The sequence below is a fragment of the Cetorhinus maximus genome, chromosome 2, assembly GCF_964194155.1.
Source record: "Cetorhinus maximus chromosome 2, sCetMax3.hap1.1, whole genome shotgun sequence".
NCBI classification, from domain to species: domain Eukaryota; kingdom Metazoa; phylum Chordata; class Chondrichthyes; order Lamniformes; family Cetorhinidae; genus Cetorhinus; species Cetorhinus maximus.
The window spans coordinates 65,473,939-65,499,170 of record NC_135880.1 but is presented as its reverse complement, the minus strand read 5'-3'; the positions used below and the strand labels follow the sequence as shown (position 1 = coordinate 65,499,170).

General features: G+C 42.6%; 1 protein-coding gene across 3 annotated transcripts in view; it reads right to left on the bottom strand.

Annotated features, from left to right (window-relative positions):
* LOC144694936 (uncharacterized) overlaps nucleotides 1–25,232 on the bottom strand; it is a 190,008-nt gene that overhangs the window by 18,814 nt on the left and 145,962 nt on the right. For all 3 annotated transcript variants that reach the window (XM_078565724.1, XM_078565743.1, XM_078565734.1), the window contains one exon: nucleotides 21,930–22,052. In XM_078565724.1, the coding sequence (XP_078421850.1) occupies nucleotides 21,930–22,052 (123 nt within the window). The remainder of the gene's footprint in view (nucleotides 1–21,929; nucleotides 22,053–25,232) is intronic.

Genomic DNA, 25,232 nt, shown 5'->3' with positions numbered 1-25,232 from the left:
TAGCCAATCTTCTATCCATGCTAGTACCTTGCCTCTAACACCATGGGCTCTTATCTTACTAAGCAGCCTCCTGTGCGGCACCTTGCCAAAGGCCTTCTGGAAGTCCAAGTAGATAACATCCATTGGCTCTCCTTTGTCTAACCTACTCATTACCTCCTCAAAGAATTCTAACAGATTTGTCAGGCATGACCTCCCCTTGTTGAAACCATGCTGACTTTGCCTTATTTTACCATGCACTTCCAAGTATTCTGAAATCTCATCCTTAATAATGGACTCTAAAATCTTACCAACGACCGAGGTCAGGCTAATCGGCCTGTAATTTCCTGTCTTTTGTCTCACTCCCTTCTTAAACAGGGGGGTTACATTAGCGATTTTCCAGTCCTCTGGAACCCTCCCTGACTCCAGTGATTCCTGAAAGATCACCACTAACGCCTCAACTATCTCTTCAGCTATCTCCTTCAGAACTCTGGGGTGCAATCCATCTGGTCCAGGTGATTTATCCACCTTCAGACCTTTCAGTTTTCCTAGCACCTTCTCCTTGGTAATGGCTACTATACTCACCTCTGCCCACCGACTCTCTTGAATTTTGGGGATGTTACTCGTGTCTTCCTCCATGAAGACTGACACAAAGTTCCTATTCAGGCCAGAGTTTAGTGCGCTGCATGGCTACCTGAAACCCCAGCCACCTCCGCCCTACTTCACCTAACTGGCAGCTGCTTTACCCACTGGACTGCATGCTTTGCTCTCAGCTCAGGCGCAGGCCTTCTTCTAACCCACACTACAAGTCTGCACTGTTAGCTTTAACCATGGGGGAGACTGGTCCAAACCAGAATGATGACTTTGCAAGGGACAGTGAGCACTCCACCAGTGACTGCTCCACGGCCAGCTTTAGCAAGGAGGTTGTACAATGTGCCCAGTTGTCCAACTGTTCTACAGTTCACTAGAACACTCATTAGTTTGTAGTCTGTGCCCAAGGGGTGAAAAGCTCTGAAACACTTGGTGGCACTTGCATACCTCTTGCTTGAGTGGGCATAGAAGCTAGAGGCCCAACTCCAAGCATGTCAATGTGGCATCACCTGAACTATCTCAGCTGCAGAGGAATGGTCACTTTATACAAGGTTTCCCTGATGCGTGGCTGCTTCCCTCCAACCCACCCCACATGTGCTTGTGACTACCATCAACTGCATGGCAGCCCTTGTCACCCACCCCCCCCCCCCACCCACCCACCCCCCCCCCAACCCCCCGTCAAGTTGCTTCAACTGCAGTGCAACCCTTGCGCCCCATCCAACTTGCCTCAACCTTGAAGTCCCAACAGGTGACCCACGCAAGCGCTGCACAACGTTACTGTGCACTCACCTCCGAGTTACCCTCAAAAGTACAGCCTGCTAAGTGCATGCCTTGTATATGGTGTTGTGAAACACGTCAGCATGATGGGCGGACAATCCAGCATCGGGGGATGATTCCGGTGGGCTGGTCTTATAATGATATGTAGATGTATTACAATTAGGCTTTTGACATCTGACGTGCGGAGCGGACGATTGTAAACACTGTGAAACCGATTTTTGGCCTTCCCGCCATATTGTCCGCTCTTGACGCTGAACACGCCCAATGTCAGCAGGCATGGAAACTTCCGCCCCTAGAGTAGGACTTGAGCCCAAATCTCCTGACTCAAAGGCAGGGGTGCTACCAACTGAGCCACAAGACCTCATTATTCCTCACTGAAGTTCAGATAGGACAATTGTCCCCTGAATACTGCGCAGATATGACCTCAAGCTGAAAGCCCTTACTCCCACTTCTCCTCTCATCTCTTCTAACAGCTCACCTTGCTCCATTTGGCTTCTGGTCATTCTCCCAATCATACTCTCCTCCAATGGGAATGCCAGGGAGCAGCTGCTTTGTGCAGAAGCTGTGAGGTCAGCAAAAAAATCCCTCAGCACATGCGACATCAGTCCTTTATTGATTTTTGCAATTTGAATGAACTAAGGAAAGCACCAAACACTTGTGGACTCATTGAAGCAAAATTACACCAGCAATTAACCTGTAAGTAGTTGATGATCCATTTCAATCACCCTGGTGGGGGGTCATTCCTGCTGCTTAAGACATGTTTAGCTGAGCGAGGTTAAGAGAGGGCTTTGGCTGGAGCGCTGCACTCAAAATGGCACCACTGGCATCAAATCAGCATTGCATGCTGACTGACATCATGATTTGCCTACATTGCATACTTCTGGTAGACATTAGCTGCATTCAAGATGATGCTCTCACCAATATGATGTTCAACATGATTCATGGCAGATGTGTACACGCACACACATTGGATACTATTCTGGCACTGAACACATACAAACTCAACAACCCCAATTTCACACCCGATGACTTTGTAACTGAATGAATTGGTATAATATATCCTAGTTTAGTATTTGCATAGCTATACTCAGAAAGAGAAACAGTACCCAAAAAGACTTGGACTTATCTTGTTTTTGCAATTCTTCACTTTACTTTGTGGGAAAGACACATATTTCTGTGTATGGGAATGTGCTTAAAAGGAGATCTTTGTTTACTCATGTGCGTGAAAGGTAACACTTCAAGAAATCTTTCTTAAAATGTCTGCCCAAAATTCTCTGCAGATATGTTTTGTCCTGGTGTTTTACTAAGATGATTAGTTCTTAAAGTTACTTAGTTTTATAATAATATTCATTTTTTCTAAACTAGGAACAGACATGCCACTGTACATTGGTAGTGGAGGGAGTGATTGTTGGTGGATGTGGTGCCAGTCAAGTGGGATGCTTTGTCCTGGACAGTGTCGAGCTTTTTGAGTGTTGTGGGAGCTGCACTCATCCAGGCAAATGGGGAGTATTCCATCACACTCTTGACTTGTGCCTTGTAGATGGTGGACAGGCTCTGGAGAATCAGGAGTTGAGTTATTCATCACACGATTCCTAGCCTCTGACCTGCTCTTGCAGCCACAGTATTAATATGCCTAGTCCAGCTCAGCTTTTGGTCAATGGTAACCCCCAGATGTTGATGGTGGGGGATTCAGTGATGGTAATGCTATTGAATGTCAAGGGCGATGGTTAGATTCTCTCTTGTTGGAGATGGTCATTGCCTGGCACTTGTGTGGCGCGAATGTTACTTGCCACTTGTCAGCCCAAGCCTAGGTATTGTCCAGGTCTTGTTGCATTTGGACATGGACTGCCTTCAGTATCTGAGGAGTCGCAAATGGTGTGAACATTGTGCAATCATCAGCGAACATCCCCACTTCTGACCTTATGATGAAAGGAAGGGGGGATGAAGCAACTAAAGATGGTTGGACCGAGGACACAATCCTGAGGAACTCCTGCAGTGATGTCCTGGAGCCGACATGACTGATCTCCAACAACCACAACCATCTTCCTTTATGCTAGGTATGACTCCAACTAGTGGAGAGTTTTCCCCCTGATTCCCATTGGCTCCAGTTTTGCCAGGGCTTCTTGATGCCACACTCGGTCAAACATGGCCTTGATGTCAAGGGCAGTCACTCTCACTTCACCTTGGGAGTTCAGCTCTTCTGTCCATGTTTGAACCAAGGCTGTAATGAAGCCAATAGCTGAGTGGCCCTGGCGGAACCCAAACTGGGCATCAGAAAGCAGATTATTGCTAAGCAGTTGCCACTTGATAGCACTTTTGATGATCCCTTCCATTACTTTACTGATGATCGAGAGTAGACTGATGGGGCAGTAATTGCCCAGGTTGGATTTGTCCTACTTTTTATGTACAGGACATATCTGGGCAATTTTCCACATAGCCCAGGGTAGATGCCAGTATTGTAGCTGTACTAGAACAGCTTGGCTAGGGGTTCTGGAGCACAAGTTTTCAGTATTATTGCCGGAATATTGTCATTGCCCATATTTTGCACTATCCAGTGCCTTCAGCCATTCCTTGATATCACGTGGAATGATTCGAATTGGCTGAAGACTGGCATGTGAGTTGCTGGGCACATCCGGAGGAGGCTGAGATGGACCATCCACTCGGCACTTCTGGCTGAAGAGTGTAGCAAATGCTTCAGCCTTATCTTTTGCACTGATGTGCTGGGCTCCCCCATCATTCAGGATAGGGATATTTGTGGAGCCTCCTTCTCCAGTGAATTGTTTAATTATCCACCACCATTCACAACTGGATGTGGCAGGACGGCAGAGCTTAGATCTGATCTGTTGATTGTGGGATCACATAGCTCTGTCTATCACTTGCTGCTTATGCTGCTTGGCATGCAAGTAGTCCTGTGTTATGCTTCACCAGGTTGACATCTCATTTTTAGTTATGCCTGGTGCTGCTCCTGGCAAGCCCTCCTGCACTCTTCATTGAACCAGGGTTGATCCCCTGGCTTGATGGTAATGGTAGGGTCGAGGATATGCTGGGCCATGAGCTTACAGATTGTGTTTGAGTACAATTCTGCTGCTGCTGATGGCCCACAGTGCCTCATGGATGCCCAGTCTTGAGTTGCTAGATCTGTTTGAAATCTATCCTATTTAGCACGGGGTTAGTGCCACACAATGCGATAGAGGGTATTCTCAATGTGAAGGTGGGGCTTTGTCTCCACAACGACTGTGCGGTGGTCACTCCTACCGATACTATCATGGACAGGTACATCTGCAGCAGGCAGGTTGTTGAGGATGAGGTCAAGTATGTTTTCCCCCCTCAGTTCCTTCACCACCTGCCGCAGACCCAGTCTAGCAGCTGTGACCCTTAGGACTCGGGCAGCTCGGTCTGTAGTGGTGTTATCAAGCCACTCTTGGTGATGAACATTGAAGTCCCCCATCCAGAGTACATTCTGCACCCTTGCCACCTTCAGTGCTTCCTCCAAATGGTGTTCAACATGGAGGAGCATGACAAAGTTTTTTTTAAGAAAAATGTCGGCTTTCTAGAAGCTTAATATGCATGCATACATTTCAAGAGGTTATATAATTGTTGCTCAGACCTTATTTGTTAATTTTTGGTAATGTTTAATTCAGAATAGTGATGTTTTTTCTCCACCATTCCTTATCCTTCCAGCAGCTGCTCTCTGATGGAGTCTCCAGTGTGTTGATCATTTTTTTTCTGTTTGTATTACTTATTAGGCAGTCTGAATCAATATAAGGGCCATCTTTGTCTTATTTATAACAATTGTGAGAAGATTTATAATTTTAGATTAACTTTGATAAAGTTAAAACTTTGATACACTTAACAGTAATCTACCTTGTTTACAGCTAACATTTCCCTTCAAGATGTTGGCATGATTTGATGCTAATCTACAAGAATTAAATCTTTGGCATAAGCTCTAAAAGGTAAGGTTTGGAAAGGTCAAATACTATTTGCATTAGCAAATGGATGTATTTTAAATCATCTCCCTTATAGCTTTGGGATAAATTATCTTTACAAACTTTGATGAATGCAGGACATAAAAGTAGAAATATAAAAACTACTAAAATGCATAAAGCAATTGTGGGATTGCTATAATTTTTTAAGCAGGGATATTTCAGAGAGCTCAATCTTATGTTATCAAGACTTGTATGAAGTTTAAAAGTTTGAGCCATCATTCACTGACCTCAATGGTTTGGTGACTGATCTTTTACTATTCAATCTGGAATGAGTTTAACCATGTAAGTATCACACATGGTAATGAAGTTGGTTTAATCTTTTAACTTAAATTTATACTATAATGCACACAAACATTTAAGAACACCAAAAATTTTAAATTATAAACAGGCAGATTTAAACTTCAATTTTCAGAGCTTGGTTTGTGGTTGAGTGGAAATTTCTTTTCTTGTTTTTATCCAATGGAGGAATTGTAAAATGTCCTTTTACATAATTAGACTAGTTTTGCAGAAGAGATTTTGACTGTGCCGCAAAATAAACTACTCTCACCCACTGTTGGCCTGTGATGTTCATAAGGTTCACCGCTGACGAAATACTTCTTACAACAAGATCTTACAATGGCCTTATGCTCATGTGTACAGCTGACAGACATACCCCATCAATAATTTAAAAGCTATATATTTATAGGTTAAAACATTTTTAAAAAAACATATCATTGGGTAATTGTCACTATTAGATAGAATATACAGTGCAGAAATAGGCCATTTGGTCCAAACAGTCCATGCACATTTATGTCCCAGTCAAGCCTTCCCATCCTTCCGCATCCAACTTTATCAGCATAACCCTGTATTTCATTCTCCTTCATATGCTTATCTAGCCTTCTCTTATTCACCTCAACCATTCCCTGTGGTAGTGAGTTCTACATTCCAACAACTTGCTGGTAAAGAAGTTTCTTCCGAACTTCCTATTTGATTTCTTGGTGACTATCTTATATTGATGGTCTCTAAAATTTGCTGTTGCCAACAAGTGGAAACATTCTCTCTGTATCTACTCTATGAAAATCTTTCATAATTTTAAAGACCTCTATTAGGTCACCCCCCTCAGGCTTCTCTTTTCAAGAGAAAAGAGACACAACCTGTTCATCCTAGATAAATTGCATCTACTACATTACCCTTGCCTATTCTGTCTGTTACCATAAGACCATAAGACATAGGAGCAGAAATTAGGCCATTCGGCCCATCGAGTCTGCTCCGCCATTCAATCATGGCTGATAAGTTTCTCAACCCCATTCTCCCGCCTTCTCCCCGTAACCTTTGAACCGTTACCTCTTCAAAGGATTCAATGTGGCTGGCCAGGCAAGATGTTCCCTTTTGAAATCCATGCTGGCTGTTCATTATCATATTTTTGGCTTGTAGATGTTTTTCCATTTTCTCATTTACTCTGGATTCCATTATCTTTCATACCACAAATGTTAAGCTGATATATAGTCCTCTGGACATGCTCTTTCTCCCTTATTAAATATAAGTATAATGTTAGCTATCCACCAGTTCTCTGGCACTACACATTTTTCTAATGAGCTATTAATTTTGTGTAATAATGCCTCTGCTATCTTTCGTCTAGATTCTTTTAAATGCATGGATGCAATTTGTCCAGGCCAGGGATTTTATCCTCTTTGATAGCTTATTTAATATTTTTCCTCTTTTTATTTTAAATGCTGTTATTTCACTACCATGATCTTCCAAAGCTTTGTGCTGAAAGATACTGTTCTGTCACTAAGTTCCAAATATGGTTCAATGCTTCTAATAGGCAGTGGCAGTGTCAGTAATTTTCCTAGTTGGTACTGCCAACAAGGAATCTCACCTGCCAGCCATGAATATTAGAAATCACAGGCATGCTGCACTTCATTCCCCCAAATGAGCAGCTGGCAGGCAAGACTCCTGGTGGGCAGCACAAATTCAGGAAATCTACCCTTGCACGTTTCTAATGATGCTGCAGCAATTGAAGTGCAGGGAGGACTGAGGCCTCAATTAGGTAGCCAGGCACCTTGTAGTCCGTTTACTTCTTTTATTATAAATATATATACTCGCAAATAACCATTTTGTTTTTAAGATTAATTCTGCGAGTTTATTTGTCAGGAGAATACTCAACAATAAAGCCAGTTGTGGCTTACTCTATAGTATTTCTTTAATATCTCTTTATTCAACAAATTCCAAAAGTAACCGTTGCAGAGATAAAAGGCATCCATATTTGACGGTTAGGTAAAAAATGCAAACATTTCAAAAAATTTAAATATATCTTTCTTAATCTGTAATTATGGTTGCTAGATAAAACTATAATCTCTTCATTTACTGTGAACATTCATATGATTATATTGCTTTCTATACCACAAGGCTATTGATATTACTGGTCACTAATGATGCACCACTATTGGTACTTAATTCACAATGAGACCAGAGAGAATGAGAAATGGCAATAGAACTGTAAGCTGCATCTTCAAAAATGCTGTTCAACCATCAAATAATACATATATATAATAATTTGTAATACCTTTCTTTTACATTAATACAAAAAAACTAGCTCATTTGTAATCCTAAAATAAAGCGAGGTCAGTTAAGTCCGCTTTGATTAATGATAAAGGGGAGAGTTTTCAAGAGGGCTTTGACTTTGCATCAATCACTGTTGGCTCTGCTCCCTTTCTACTTTTCTTTGGAGGAAACTAACTCCTGTCATTGGTTGAATGTGTCAAACAGGGATGCAGGAATTTAATGAACTCAACATCTGTTCTCACTGGTTACAGAATGTTTTAAGTTATAAAATGGGCACCAGTCCCAATCAAGCACATCACTGAAGAATGCTGCAATACAGCAACATATGGTTCATGGTGGCATTTGTACACAATAATCATGATTTTCCCATGACGATGCACACAGCGAGACAAGATCAAGTGTAACCTTAAGGTGAAATGGAGTTAGGAGGCGGAGGATAATTGGACCAGGGTATGCAGATGTCGTGTGGATAAAAGGCCCATTTTAAAACCAAAGATTTTGGCCTTATTTTTGTATAGTGCTTCGATATTATTGATTATAGTTAAATCACAAAATCTGATGCAATTTGGACAGCAAAGAGGTAGAGTTGATTGGAGCATAGACATTTCTCTACAAAGCTGATGTACTGCAGCATCACCACTGGTGAGAATGTGTAAATATATTGCAGCAAATTTCTGTGATAAACACAGGCGCAGGAATTTGTAAGGTTAGACCTGGGACATGTAGACAGACATAATTCAGCTCCTATTTTAAATGCTTGGGGCTGCATTTTCAATAACCCGAGCAGGGGGACTGGAGGCAGGGGAGCCCCCAAAATCAGGAGAGAAATCCTGTCAAGCAAGCTCCATGGCATGTCCTCACTTCCCTGGGATTGTGGAGGAGTCAAATTGACATTTGGAAAGGTTACCCACCCATCCACAGGCACCCTCCCGAAACCCATCGGATTTTTGATCTAGCGCATGGGGGGTGCACGTTTAGGAGGCCATCCATGAAACCGTGCCGGCTTCCCAGTGGCAGGTATATCATAAATGATCAGCTGTCCTTTTTTACTTTTCAGGCAGCTTGATGTTCATTCTTGATCATGCACAACTTAGAATTATCAGAAAGCAAAGCATGATTTTCTTTAAAAAATTAAAATATAAAGTTCAGGATTAAGATCATCAGGTTTTAAGTTACAGCCCAAAAGGAACATGAGAGAAGTAGATTTGTTGCTGACATACAGCAGGTTGTGGAGCTGGCAGCTCCAATCTATTTGGAAGCCACCACCCTGAAAGTCAGCCATAACCATGGCATAGGAACATAGGAAGAACATAGGAACACAGGAACAGCAGTAGGCCATTCAGCCTGTCGAGCCTGCTCCACCATTCAATTAGATCATGGCTGATCATTTACCTCCATGCCACTTTCCCGCACTATGTCCATATCCATTGATGTCATTAGTTTCCAGAAATATTTCTGTCTTGAACATGTTCAATAATTAAGCTTCTACAGTAGATAAGTCCACAGCATCCAGCAATCACTCAAGGGACCCATCATTAAACCGGGGGCAAGGGGGCTTGGTCCTTCTTGCCTTTGAGGGTCATGTCTCCTGGGCAGCAGTGGTGAGCTGAAAGCAATGAGCACTGTGCTTGTGGCTGGCCTTTAAACATGGCGCCCGGTGTGAGGAGCCGAATGAGGATCTCACCTGCCATGGAAACGGCAGGTGAGATTTCCCGTGAGTACATAAATAATGAGGTGGGCTTGAGACAATACGGCGTGAAAACCGTCATCACTGTCGGCAGGCAGCGCGCCGTTTTATCCGCCCGCTACCGCACAATGCAAATTTGGGTCAATTCCGCCCATTATGACCCCTGGTTCTAGTGTCACCAGCCAGAGGAAACATCCTATCCACATCCACCCTGTCGTACCCTGTAAGAATTTTGTAAGTTACAATGAGATCACCTCTCATTCTTCGAAACTTTAGAGAATACAGGCCCAGTTTCCTCAATCTCTCCTCATGAGACAATCCCACTATTCCATGCATTAGTCTGGTGAACCTCAGTTGCGCCCTTTCTATGACATGCATATCCTTCCTTAGATAAGGAGGCCAAAACTATACACAATACTCCAGGTGTGGTTTCACCAAGGCTCTCTACAATTGCAGCAAGACATATTTACTTCTGTACTCTAATCCCCATATGATGAAGGCACAAGGGCCAACATACCACTTGCCTTCCTTATTGATTATTGCACTTGCATGCTACCTTTTAGTGACTCACGGACAAGGACACCCAGGCCTCCTTGGACACCAACACTTCCCAACCTCTCACCATTTAAAAATATTCTGTCTTTCTGTTTTTTCTACCAAAGTGGATAACTTCACACTTATTCACATTATATTCCATCTGCTATGTTCTTGCCCATTCAAATAGCCTGTCCAAGTCCAGGTGAAGTCTCCTTGCATCCTCCTCGCAACTTAAATTACCATCTAGTTTTGTGTCAACAAATTTGGAAATATTACAATTGGTGCCCATATCCAAATCATTTATATTGATTGTGAACAACAGTGGCCCTAACTGTGAGGGGCTTTCCCCCAATCTCTGAAGGCCCTAATTCTTCTAGCCTTCATACTTACCTGGAATGGAGGTGCCCTCATGCCTCCCAAAATATTTCAGCAGCTTCCACTTCTGAAAGCAGTCAACCTTTGACTGCTGATAGGCAGTCTTCTTATTGGCCCTCCAGCATTGGATGCCTGCCTGCCATCCTTAATTGTACGGCAAGTTCTCTGGCCACTAATTAGTCAATCCAACAAAGATCACATTGGGCATGTCGCATTCTCGCTGTGCGGGGTAAGGACCTGGAAAGGATCCCAACTTCGAGTCCTGACCCAAACACAAAAATCCTGGCCATGCATTCTATCCTTAGTTTATACTTCCATTACAAATTCCTATGCTCACATTTATAATAGAATTCACCTAAGGAAGTTGCCATGCTGCAATTACTCATCTGTGTTGGTGGTGCTGTGTCAGCTCTTGCACTGATGGGAGGGTGTAATTATAGTGTGACAAGTTTACACAGGCAATTTCCACTATAAATGTGGTCAAAGGCATTTATCATGGAAAAAATTGACAGAAAGTGCACAGACATAAGAACTTTAAATGTATTACAGGTCGATTTTCCTTTATCTGAAACCGTCGGGGCCAATGGCATTTTGGATTTCAGATAATTTCGGTTTTCGGATACCTCATATAAATTTGCATTACAATAGCCTAAGCCTAGGCTAGCTATAGTCTGAAGTAAATAAAATGACCAGAAAAGTAAGATGTATCACTGAATAATAAATACAGGGTACCTGTAATAAGTTTATTTTTGACATGTTCACCACAAAATCGCAAGGTAAACAGTGCAGGCAAAAACTAGACTTTGGTGCTAAAGGTCGATGAGGTTTTTGAATGTGTTCGGTTTTTGGATTTATGGTCAAAGGATACTCAACTTGTACTAATTAAATTTCTGCATTGTTGCATATGGTAAGCCGGAGAGTCATGTCATTCTCCTACTTTTTCTTTCTCTCAAGATAGTAGAAGATCACATTAATTATTACCATAGACCAAAGGACATAGGAGCAGAAATTAGGCCCTTCACCCCATCGAGTCTGCTCCGCCATTCAATCATGGCTGATAAGTTTCTCAACCCCATTCTCCCGCCTTCTCCCCGCAACCTTTGATCACCTTACCAATCAAGAACCTATCTATCTCGCTCTTAAATACACTCAATGACCTGGCCTCCACAGCCTTCTGAGTCTGGAGCGAACTTCCTGAAAGGGTGGTGGAGGCAGCTTCAACTGACGTATTTAAAAGGGAATTGGATTCTGAAAAGGAAGAATGTGCAAAGTTACGGGGATAAGGCAGGGGACTGGGATTAGGTAGATTGCTCTTTCAGCGAGCCAGTGCAGACCCGATGGGCCGAATGGCTTCCTTCTGCACTGTGAAGATTCTGTGATTCTGTGAAGTCTGAAGGCTCCTTACCATATCCCAGAGAGTGCTGGCCACCAATTGAATGACCATAAGACCATAGGAGCAGAAATTAGGCCATTCGGCCCATCGAGTCTGCTCCGCCATTCAATCATGGCTGATAAGATTCTCAACCCCATTCTCCCGCCTTCTCCCCGTAACTTTTCACCTTACCAATCAAGAATCTATCTATCTCCGTCTTAAATACACTCAATGACCTGGCCTCCACAGCCTTCTGTGGCAATGAATTCCATAGATTCACCACTCTCTGGCTAAAAAAGTTTCTCTTCATCTCTGTTCTAAAAGGTCTTCCCTTTACTCTGAGGCTGTGCCCTCGGGCCCTAGTCTCTCCTACTAATGGAAACATCTTCCCCACGTCCACTTTATCCAGGCCTTTCAGTATTCTGTAAGTTTCAATCAGATCCCCCCTAATCCTTCTAAACTCCATCGAGTATAGACCCAGAGTCCTCAAACGTTCCTCATATGTTAAGCCTTTCATTCCTGGGATCATTCTCGTGAACCTCCTCTGGACCCTCCCCAGGGCCAGCACATCCTTCCTGAGATACGGGGCCCAAAATTGCTCACAATATTCTAAATGTGGTCTGACCAGAGCCTTATAAAGCCTCAGCAGCACATCCCTGCTTTTATATTCTAGTCCTCTCAAAATAAATGCCAACATTGCATTTGCCTTCCTAACTACCGACTCAACCTGCAAGTTAACCTTAAGAGAATCCTGGACTAGGACTCCCAAGTCCCTTTGCACTCCAGATTTCTGAATTCTCTCCCCATTTAGAAAATAGTCTATGCCTCTATACTTCCTACCAAAGTGCATGACCTCACACTTCCCCACGTTGTATTCCATCTGCCATTTCTTTGCCCATTCTCCTAACCTGTCCAAATCCTTCTGCAGCCTCCCCGCCTCCTCAATACTACCTGTCCCTCCACCTATCTTTGTATCATCTGCAAACTTAGCCAGGATGCCCTCAGTTCCTTCATCTAGATCATTAATGTATAAAGTGAAAAGTTGTGGTCCCAACATTGACCCCTGCAGAACTCCACTAGTCACCAGCCTCCATCCTGAGAAGGAGCCCTTTATCCCCACTCTCTGCCTCCTGCCAGACAGCCAATCTTCTATCCATGCTAGTACCTTGCCTCTAACACCATCGGCTCTTATCTTACTAAGCAGCCTCCTGTGCGGCACCTTGCCAAAGGCCTTCCGGAAGTCCAAGTAGATAACATCCATTGACTCTCCTTTGTCTAACCTACTCGTTACCTCCTCAAAGAATTCTAACAGATTTGTCAGGCATGACCTCTCCTTGATGAAACCATGCTGACTTTGCCTTATTTTACCATGCACTTTCAAGTATTCTGAAATCTCATCCTTAATAATGGACTCTAAAATCTTACCAACGACCGAGGTCAGGCTAATCGGCCTGTAATTTCCTGTCTTTTGTCTCACTCCCTTCTTAAACAGGGGGGTTACACTAGCGACTTTCCACTCCTCTGGAACCCTCCCTGACTCCAGTGATTCCTGAAAGATCACCACTAACGCCTCCACTATCTCTTCAGGTATCTCCTTCAGAACTCTGGGGTGTAATCCATCTGGTCCAGGTGATTTGTCCACCTTCAGACCTTTCAGTTTTCCTAGCACCTTCTCCTTGGTAATGCCCACTATACTCACCTCTGCCCCCCCGACTCTCTTGAACTTTGGGGATGTTACTCGAGTCTTCCACCGTGAAGACTGACGCAAAGTACCTATTCAGTTCTTCCGCCATTTCTTTGTTCCCCACTACTACTTCTCCAGCGTCATTTTCCAGCGGCCCAATGTCCACTTTTGCCTCTCTCTTACCCTTTATATATCTAAAAAAACTCTTGCAATCTTCTTTTATATTACTGGCTAGTTTACCCTCATATTTAATCTTCTCCCTCCTTATTTCTTTTTTAGTTGTCTTCTGTTGGTCTTTGTAGGCTTCCCAATCCCCTGGTTTCCCACTGCTCTTTGCCGCATAGGATGTTTTCTCTTTAGCTTTTATACTGTCCCTGACTTCCCTTGTCAGCCATGGTTGCCTCGTCCTCCCTTTAGTATGCTTCTTCTTCCTAGGGATAAATTTTTGCTGTGTCTCCCAAATTACTCCCAGAAACTCCTGGCATTGCTGTTCCACTGTCTTTCCTGCTAGGCTCATCTCCCAGTCAATTCTGGCCAGCTCCTCCCTCATGCCTCTGTAGTTGCCTTTATTCAACTGTAATACCGTTACATCTGATTCCAGCTTTTTCCTCTCAAATTGCAGGGTAAATTCTATCATATTCAATCCTAAGGGTTCCTTCACCTTAAGCTCCCTTATCAAATCTGCCTCATTACACATCACTAAATCTAGAATTGCCTGTTCCCTAGTGGGCTCCATCACAAGTTGCTCCAAAAAGCCATCTCGTAGACATTCCACAAATTCCTTTTCTTGGGATCCACTACCAACCTGATTTTCCCAGTCTACCTGCATATTGAAATCCCCCATGATCGCTGTAACCTTGCCTTTCTTACACGCCTTTTCTATCTCCTGGTGTATCTTGTGCCACATATCCTGACTACTGTTTGGAGGCCTGTACATAACTCCCATTATGGTTTTTTGACCTTTGCGGTTCCTCAACTCTACCCACACACATTCTACATCATCTGACCCTACGTCATTTCTTGCTATCGATTTAATTTCATTTCTTACTAACAAAGCAACCCCACACCCTCTGCCAACCTGCCTACCTTTTCAATAAGATGTATATCCTGATCCCCTTGCAGCCACGTCTCCGTGATGCCCACCACATCATACCTGCCCATTTCAATCTGCGCCACAAGCTCATTTACCTTATTTCGTATACTGCGTGCATTCAGATACAACACCTTCAGTCCTGTATTTCCCATCCCTTTTCTCATTGTCGTCCCTTTATCTGATGTGCTTGAAGTTAGATTCCTAGCCCTTTCCAAACACTCTGGCCTATTTTGTGTTCTGGAGACTTTAATAGCCTCTCCTGGGCTCTCCTTTCTTTTCAGTTTTTTCATAATTTTCCATGAAGTTGAATCCACCCCGCCACACGCTAACCTGCTGCTTTGTTTCCCATTAGTCATACTTCTTGGAGTTTTACCCTTCCCTCGCCCCCACTTTCTAGTTTGAAGTCCTGTTGACCACCCTATTTACCCATATATGTTGAACTTTTCAAACTTAAACATACACATTTGGAAACTGGTCGGGTTGCTGCCTGCTCAGTCATGTTGGTTGGGGTACTTTGTGTTTCCTGTATATGGGTGAATTGCTGTATTTGAGGGCAGTAAGCGAGTTGTGCTGTGTTGGCCTCTGTGAACAGGGCCTATACAATTTGGTATTTCCTCAGTTCTAGAAGGGCACAATAAGTAGTAAGCAGTATATAATCCAAATATCCAAATATAAAACTGGCTTTAACAATAAACATAAATTGAACTCTTGAGGATGCATACAAGATTTTACAAAAGTAAAAAAAGCCTCTCCAAGCCATTTTTTACCATAAATTATGTATACCAGAACGTTTTGTAAAAGTTTATACCCGTTCAACCTGCTACTAATTTGCAAATTTCAAACAACATGAGAGAAGGGTAATACATTATTCAAACTTAAGAAAAATTATAATAACTTTAATTCTTTCTGAATAGAAGTTTTTCACAGGTCTCATCACAACTTTGTAATTTTATTTTCTCCCTTTTAGGATCCTTATAACATTTTCAACTTAGATGGTAGGCGTAAAGCTTCTGTTAAATGGTGCTAATAGATGGGTGAGTGCATTGAGGGCTCATCTTCTTTCATGTCCTTTGGAGAAACACTTCACAGAATGGACAGAGCCAATTATATCTTACAGCTTCATAATGTGATACTTTAACACATCAATGTACTGTACAAAGGCAGTTCTTGTATTGCTTCTTTAATTTATTTATTAAAAAGCACTTACTATTGAAACCTTCACAAGGAAATTTATGATTAAGTTTGTACTCATTCAAAAATAACAGAAAATTTACAGGATCTTAAACCACAATTATTAATTAAAATGTCGTAACCAGTGATAGAAAGTAATTTATTGCCTTTGCAAATACATATTAGTATTTTTACACTGGAACATAAGGATTTCATTTTCTACAGATGCAAGCTTGGATTCACATACTTGAACTCCACAAAGATTAGCAATACTATTTTTATACTAATATTAATGCATAATATGACTTCTAACCTACTAAAGTGTTCAAGCCACCATTTAATGTTGCAGTGTTAGGGAGTTAGACCGCATGGATCGGTTGGAGCAGCAGTTGGATGCACTTAGGAGCATTCAGGTGGCAGAAAGCGTCACTGACAGGAGTTTTGGAGACGTGGTCACACCCAAGGTACAGACAGATAGATGGGTGACCGCGAGAAGGGGCAGGCAGTCAGTGCAGAAATCCCCTGTGGCTGTCCCCCTCTCTAACAGGTATACCATTTTGGATACTGTTGGGGGGGGATGGCCTATCAGAGGAAAACAACAGCAATAGCCAGAGCAGTGGCATCACGGCTGTCTCTGTTGTTCAGCAGGGAGGGTCAAAGCACAGAAGAGCAATTGTCATAGGGGACTCTATAGTCAGGGGCTCAGATAGGCGCTTCTGTGGTCGTGAAAGAGACACCAGGATGGTATGTTGCCTCCCTGGTGCCAGGGTCCAGGATATCTCTGATCGGGTACGGGACATTCTGAAGGGGGAGGGAGAACAGCCAGAGGTCGTGGTACACATTAGTACTAACGACATAGGCAGGAAGAGTGATGAGGTCTTGCAGCGGGAGTTCAGGGAGTTAGGCAGAAAGTTAAAAAACAGGACCTCTAGGGTTGTAATCTCAGGATTACTCTCTGTGCCACGTGCCAGTGAGGCTAGAAATAGGAAGATACTGCAGCTGAACACATGGCTGAACAGATGGTGTAGGAGGGAGGGTTTCCGATATCTGGATCAGTGGGATCTCTTCCGGGGCAGGTGGGACCTGTACAAGAAGGGCGGGTTGTATCTAAACTGGAGGGGCACCAATATCCTGGCTACGAGGTTTGCTAGTGTCACTCGGGAGGGTTTAAACTAGTATGGCAGGGGGGTGGTAACCAGAGCAATAGGTCAGCAGGTGAAATAAATGACTGGGAACCAGTGAATATGGCCAGTCGGACTAAGAGGAAGGGCAGGCAGGGAGAAATTACTGAACACAGTGGGACTGGGGGTCTGAAATGCATTTGTTTCAATGCGAGAAGTATAACAGGCAAGGCAGATGAGCTTAGAGCTTGGATTAGTACTTGGGACTATGATGTTATTGCTATTACAGAGACTTGGTTGAAGGATGGACAGGCTTGGCAGATAAACGTTCCAGGGTTTAGATGTTTCAGGCAGGATAGAGAGGGATGAAGAAGAGGTGGGGGAGTTGCACTGCAGGTTAAGGGGAATATCACAGCTGTACAACAGGAGGACACCTCGGTGGGCTCATGCAGCAAGGCAATATGGGTAGAGCTCCAGAGTAGGAAGGGTGCAGTCACAATGTTGGGGGTTTACTATAGGCCTCCCAATTGCCAGCGGGAGATTGAGGAACAGTTATGTAGGCAGATTTTGGAAAGATGTAAAAGCAATAGGGTTGTTGTGGTGGGTAATTTTAACTTTCCCTATATTGACTCGGAATCACTTAGTGCTAGGGGTTTGGATGGTGCAGAATTTGTAAAGTGCATCCAGGGGGGCTTCCTGAGACAATATGTAGATAGTCCAACTAGGGAAGGGGCAATACTGGACCTGGTATTAGGGAATGAACCCGGCCAGGTGGTCGAAGTTTCAGTAGGGGAGCATTTCAGGAAAAGTGACCATAATTCAGTAAGTTTCAAGGTACTGGTGGATAAGGATAACAGGAGTCCTCGGGTTAAGGTGCTGAATTGGGGGAAGGCTAATTATAACAATATTAGGCAGGAACTGAGGAATCTAGACTGGAGGCGGATGCTTGAGGGCAAATCAACAACTGACATGTGGGGGGCTTTCAAATGTCAGTTGATAAGAATTCAGGACCGGCATGTTCCTGCTAGGATGAAGGATAAGTATGGCAAGTTTCAGGAACCTTGGATAACGAACGATATTGTGAGATTAGTCAAAAAGAAAAGGGAAGCATTCATAAGGGCTAGAAGCCTGGGAACAGATGAAGCCCATGGAGAATATAAAGAAAGTAGGAAGAAACTTAAGCAAGGAGTCAGGAGGGCTAAAAGGGGTCATGAAAAATCACTTGCAACCAGGATTAAGGAAAATCCCAAGGCCTTTTATACATATGTAAAAAGCAAGAGGGTTGCCAGGGAAAGGGTAGGCACACTCAGGGACAGAGGTAGGAATCTGTGTGTGGAGCCAGAAGAAATGGGAGAGATACTAAATGAATACTTCTCATCAGTATTCACCAAAGAGAAGGACTTAGCGGTCGATTTGTCTAGGGAAGAGTGTAGATAGCCTGGATCATGTTAAGATCAAAAAAGAGGAGGCGTCTTGAAGAATATTAAGGTGGATAAGTCCCCAGGGCCAGATGGGATCTACCCTAGAATACTGAGGGAGGCAAGGGAGGAGATTGCTGGGGCCTTGACAGAAATCTTTGTATCCTCACTGGCTATGGGTGAGGTCCCAGAGGACTGGAGAATGGCCAATGTTGTTCCATTGTTTAAGAAGGGTAGCCGGGATAATCCAGGAAATTACAGGCCGATGAGCCTTACGTCAGTGGTAGGGAAATTATTGGAGAAGATTCTTCGTAACAGGATTTACTACCATTTGGAAGCAAATGGGCATATTAGTGAGAGGCAGCATGGTTTTGTGAAGGGGAGGTCGTGTCTCACTAACTTGATCGAGTTTTTCGAGGAAGTGACAAAGATGATCGATGATGGAAGGGCAGTGGATGTTATATACATGGATTTCAGTAAGGCCTTTGACAAGGTCCCTCATGGCAGACTGGTACAGAAGGTAAAGTCGCATGGGATCAGAGGTGAGCTGGCAAGATGGATACAGAATTGGCTTGGTCATAGAAGACAGAGGGTTAGCAGTGGAAGGGTGCTTTTCTGAATGGAGAGCTGTGACTAGTGGAGTTCCGCAGGGATCAGTGCTGGGACCTTTGCTGTTTGTAGTATACATAAATGATTTGGAGGAAAATGTAACAGGGCTAATTAGTAAGTTTGCAGACGACACTAAGGTTGGAGGAGTTGCAGATAGTGAAGAGGATTGTCAAAGGATACAACGGGATATAGATCGGTTGGAGACTTGGGCGGAGAAATGGCAGATGGAGTTTAATCCGGACAAATGCGAGGTAATGCATTTTGGAAGGTCTAATACAGGCAGGAATTATACAGTAAATGGCAGAACCCTTAAGCGCATTTACGGGCAGAGGAATCTGGGTGTACAGGTCCACAGGCCACTGAAAGTGGCAACACAGGTGGATAAGGTAGTCAGGAAGGCATATGGCATGCTTGCCTTCATTGACAGGGGTATTGAGTATAAAAGCTGGGAAGTCATGCTGCAGCTGTATAGAATCTTGGTTAGGCCACACTTGGAATATTGCGTGCAATTCTGGTCACCACATTACCAGAAAGATATGGAGGCGTTGGAGAGGGTGCAGAGGAGGTTTACCAGGATGCTGCCTGGTCTGAAGGTTATTAGCTATGATGAGAGGTTGGAGAAACTCGGATTGTTCTCACTAGAGCGACGGAGATTGAGGGGCGATTTGATAGAAGTTTACAAAATTATGAGTGGCATGGACAGAGTAGATAGTCAGAAGCTTTTTCCCAGGGTGGAAGAGTCAATTACTAGGGGACATAGATTTAAGGTGAGAGGAGAAAACTATAGAGGAGATGTGCGGTCAAGTTTTTTACGCAGAGGGTAGTGAGTGTCTGGAATTCGCTGCCAGAGGAGGTGGTGGAAGCAGGTACGATAGTGATGTTTAAGAGGCAGCTTGACAAATACATGAATAGGATGGGAATAGAGGGATACGGACCCCAGAAGTGCAAAATGTTTTAGTTGACGGGCAATATGATCGGCGCAGGCTTGAAGGGCCTGTTCCTGTGCTGTACCTTTCTTTGTTCTTTGAGTAACAGCTGCCCACAGCTGAACTAAGTCCATGGCCATTCCCCAAGGTATTTTTATTTTTTTATTAAGCTGCAGGCTAGTTGGAATCTGGTAGGGTGAATTCCGAGACTCATAACATCATGGCAAGAGACCTTTTCCAGTAAAAGAATACAAAATCCTTACACAAAGGTCATGGTGGGGTCTTGTTGGGTAAATACATTAAGAAACTGGCACAAATTTATAAAACTATTATGCAATTTTAAGTAGCAATGTTCTACTCTCTTTTTAAAATGCTTCACTCTCTCCAATGCTGAACCTTTCAACAGTTGCTAAAATAAAATCTGTATCATTGGCAAAAACAAATCTTAGCTCCCTGGGTAATGATATAAAGTAAGGAATCAATTAAAGCACAATATATTACTTTACAGACATCATCAGAAGTGTTGGAAGCATCCAGAGCTAAACTTGAAAGTCCATAGCTTTTGGTCAGTAACCAGGTGCATGACATGATGGAGTACACTTCATGAATAATTTAACATGGGAATAATTTACAATCTGATAGTCAAGATACAGGTTGAAATAGTGTTCTCAAAAGTGCATTCTATGAAAACGGAAACTGTCACTGCGAATTTGTTCCAGTTAGAAACTGACAGGTCAGCTCCTTGACACAGGGAAAAAAAGCAATGTGCTCTTCTCCCCAGTTTCTATGACATACATAATTTTTTTTTTCCATTAGACGCTTCAAAGTCACTGCATCTGCAGTTAGTGCTGAATACAGCAGAGCTGGAAAAATTGGATTTTATAAAAATCAACAGCCATAAAGGTCACAGACACAGCTGCACAATTTGAGCTGTATCTCCAACATTCAATTGTGATTATGGTCACCAGTTCAATTCTACCCTGACTAATCGTAGTCCAGTAAACTCTTGTGCTGTGAAGCTCTCATGCAGGCATGCACATGGGGGTTATTCAAAAAATTTAGATTGTAATAGTTATTTGCTTTCTGTGGAGTATAGCGAAACAGCTGTATGTAAATTATACACTCCAACGAAGAACTAAGAGACCTGTATGATTTTAATGTTTATACAGGCAAGCAAGGTTGTACAGTGCTTCCATTGGAAAATACATGGTTGGCCCTTCTTACAACGCATAACATAAAAACACGATTCTACTTCTTAAAAATGCAGGAATATTTGTGTGACAATATAATTTAAATATGATACTAAATTTAGCATATCACATTAAATGTGCCAATTAACCATGAAGTTAACAGCACCTTTATATAGCACCTTTAATCCAGAAAATCATCCCAACGCGCTTCGAAAATGATTGAAAAAGCAAAAATGGATGCTAAGTTAAAGAAGGAGATATTAGGAGGGGTGACCAAAAGCTTGGATAAGGCGGTGGATTTTAAATTGTGTACTTGAGGAGGAGAGGAAAGTGTAGAGACAGTGATGTTTAGGGAGGAAATTTCAGAGTAAAGGGTCTCAAAGACTGAAGACATTCCACCATTGGTGGGATGAAGGAGGAAGGAATGCACAAGAAGTCAGAGTCGGAGGAAGGGAGCATTCTGCAAGAGTTGTAAAGCTGGAGGAGGTTATGGAAATTAGGAGAGAGGAGACCGTGAAACGATTTAAACATAAGGATGAAAATTTTAAATTGAAAGTGTTAGGGGGCCAAGAGCCAAAATAGGCCAGCAAGAACACGAGCGGTGGGTAAAATGGCCTTAGATATGGGCAGCAGGGTTTTGGATGAGCAGAATTTACAGAATGTGGAAGATAGTAGGCTAACCATTGGAATATTGAGTCCAGAGATAAATAATAAGGTAAATAATAATTGTAGAATTGTTTTTATTCTTATACAGTTCAATAGTTATCTTATTTCAGTAATTCTTTCAATATTAAACTATCCAATGTGCTCTGTGCAATGTATTCAATGCTGACAGCCTAAACTAATGCTTCTTAAATTTGCATTTATACTTACCACATGCTGAAGATTCAGGTTATCCATCCTGCCATAGCAGAGATCTAGGAGAGTTACAGGTTGTTTAATCAGATTCCTTCCTGACATCAGCCACATCATGGAAAGGTTTTCGACATTTGCTGCCTATAAGAATTTAAAGAATATTTGTATGAATAATGAATTTGGTTGGATTTTAATTCCAAATAGAAAATAAATCACAATGGTTGCATGCACTGCTATGTACTTTCAACAAATAACATAATAAAATGGACTTTAATTGTCCAAATTTGACAACCTGAGGCTGTGAAAACTCATTTTAAATGTACTATCGGTAAGAAGCATCCCCTGTTCAGCCTTTCATAAAAGTCGCATTCTTTTTTCCAGAGGCGATCCAACATTTTATTCACTGTACCATTTCATGAAATTACAGATAAATAATTTTAAATCAAATTGAGGAACGGTTTTGTTACTTTAGCTTTTATAGGCAGAATGACAACAGCAGTTAAACCAAATCAGCCCACTGAGTTACTACTGTCTATCAAAATTTCATGGAATAAAATGAGAAAAATCTGCTGAATGTGTATCCGTCCTCCCTATAGAATCCAAAGTGGATATGGTATTGTCTGCATGATGAAAAGACAGTCCAGGTTAGAAGGAGCACTGAATTTCTAAACTTTGAACCTCATGAGAAATGAATAAAAATGCAAAAGAAGCAATGGAGGTGACATCTTGGGGATTCCACTCTACGTCCTTAAGGGGTTGGTAAATAAAATGACCTAAAAGATTCAGTATTGCAGGAATACAAGGAAAACTATTTACCATATTCTAGTGAAAATTTACAAATCTGATATTCATTTCAATTGTCATCCTACTTTATGTATCAGAAAATAAAATAACAAACCCACCTACTACTCACAGTTTTTAGTTTAGAGGAGGGATTGTCTTGAAGCAATTTTTCAAAGCACTTGTTCAAACCACAGGACAAAATTAATAATGCCTTTCAATATAAAATGAAAATACCATTTAATTAAGCATATTTTCCCCCTCAAATATGAGCCTCAAGAAACGTGGGTAGAAAAAGCCTGCTTGCTAAGTGCTCACTTATGACTTTGAAAACTTTTGGAAAAGCCCAAGAAGCATGGGTACTATTTTCCATCAATCCTCATTCCTCATGCAATTTTTTTCAAGTGTTAGGCTAAAGGAAAAGGCCAGGCATCTGTAATGCTGAATCTCTAACCCTTCTACTCAGATATACAAAAAGGTCTTAAAATTGGAAGTCGAAGAGAAAAAGGTCAGAAATCTTTTGCGACAAGGAATCGTGTAATTGTAGCATTTTATATAATCTAAACCAGTTCAAATTGGTGGAATTATTAACTTACAGTGGGTAGAAACATTGGCCTGAAGTTTTCCATCGGCGAGCTGGGGGCAGGGCCCACTCGCTGATGCGAAAATGATGCGGGATGACGTTGGGGGGAACCCCCGAAGTCATCCCGCAGCATTTAAATATTCAGGAAGGCGGGGGGCCAGCGCAATCAGCTGTCTGCCCGCCGACCTGTCAATGGCCAATTGAGGCCATTGACAGGATAATTAAGCCAATTAAAGGCCCTGCCCGTCCAACCTTAAGGCTGGTGGGCAGGTCAGGAGCCCCAGCGGGCTTCTGAAAAAACATGAAACCTCATCCACTGGCGGGATGAGATTTCATGTCAGTTTTTAAAAACTTTAATAAAGTTTATGTGGCATTTATTAACATGTGCCATCTCGTGTGACATTGTCACATGAGGGGGACATGTTAATAATTTTTTAATTTTTCTATTTTTGAAGTTTATAAAACTTTCAGCGCTCTCCCTGAGACAGCACTTAGTCTCAGGGAGACGTGCGCTCTTTAGCGCGCATGTGCGAAAGAGCGCACTTTGACAGTTGGGGAATCTCCCCCCCACACAGGAAGCGCATATCGCTTCCTGTCGGGCGACCCGCCCACTTAAAATGGCGGCGGGGCCCGTTTTGGCAGCGGCGATCGGCTGCCCGCCTGCCACCGAGCCAGTGGGGCCCACACACCCATCAAGGGCAAAATTCTGCCCATTTGTTTTTCCTTTGTTTACTTTCTATTACCATCAGGATTGTGGATCAATGCCATTGTCTTTGGTCCCCATGACAAACTCTGTTCCCTAACCACCGATTTCATCCCTTTCTGAGGCCGAACCAGACTGTTCTGGCCCCAAGATGAGGTTCAAACCGCATATCTGCACCATCACTATGCTCGACTATTTCCACCTCTGTAACATTGCCCGTCTCAGCTCACCTCCTGCTGAAACCCTTATCAATGTCTTTGTCACTTCTTGATTTGAATATTTTAATACACTCAGGGCCGTCTCCCACATTCTATCCTCTGTAAACTTAAGGTCATCCAAAACTCTGCTGCCCATATCCTTAATCATACAAAGTCCTAGTCATCTATTACCCCCGTGCTCATTGGCCTATATTGGTTCCTCATTAAGCAATGCCTACACTTTAAAATTCTCATCTTTGTTTTCAAATTCCTCCATGGCCTTGTCCCTCCCTATCTGTGTAATCTTCACTAGCTCCACACCCACCAAAATGTCTGTGCTCCTTAAATTCTGGCATCTTGAGCATCCCTGATTTTAATCGCTCTACCATTGCCGGCTGAGCTTTAGAATTCCCTCCATGAACCCTCTGGCTCTCTAACTGGCTTTCCACTTTAAAACCTACTTCTTTGCTCAAGATTTTGGTCATCTCTGTCTCAGTGTCATACTTTGTTTTATAATGCTCCTGTGATCCACCTTGGGATGTTTTATTACATTAAAGGTCCTTTTAAAGTATAAATCACTGTTATGTACCTAAGAACTTTGAATCACTGTGAAGGATTTCTCTAAACATATGGTGGCAGCCACAATCTTCAAACTTATTTAAGCAATGTTTCTAAATTTCATATTTTCATCTCTTTTTGCAAGGTTTGATAACACAAAATTACAAATTGAATGCTCTATGTCTCTGTTAATGCAATTGTTTATGCTAATTTTCAATGATGTAGTTCAACTTTCCTTATTGGTCAATAAAGCTTTAGCGAGCACAAGATTAGGGTACAAATAGAGGGAAGGCCTACTACTCAATGCTCTATAACCAAGAAAACAAGTTTGGCACACAAAAGTTCAGCAAAACTGTCCCCCACCCATAAGCGCACCACCTACAAGGCACAAGTCAGGAGTCTAATGGAATGCTCTCCACTTGCCTGGATGAGTGAAGGTCCAACAACACTCAAGAAGCTTGACACCATCCAAAACAAAGCAGCCCACTTGATTGGCAAAC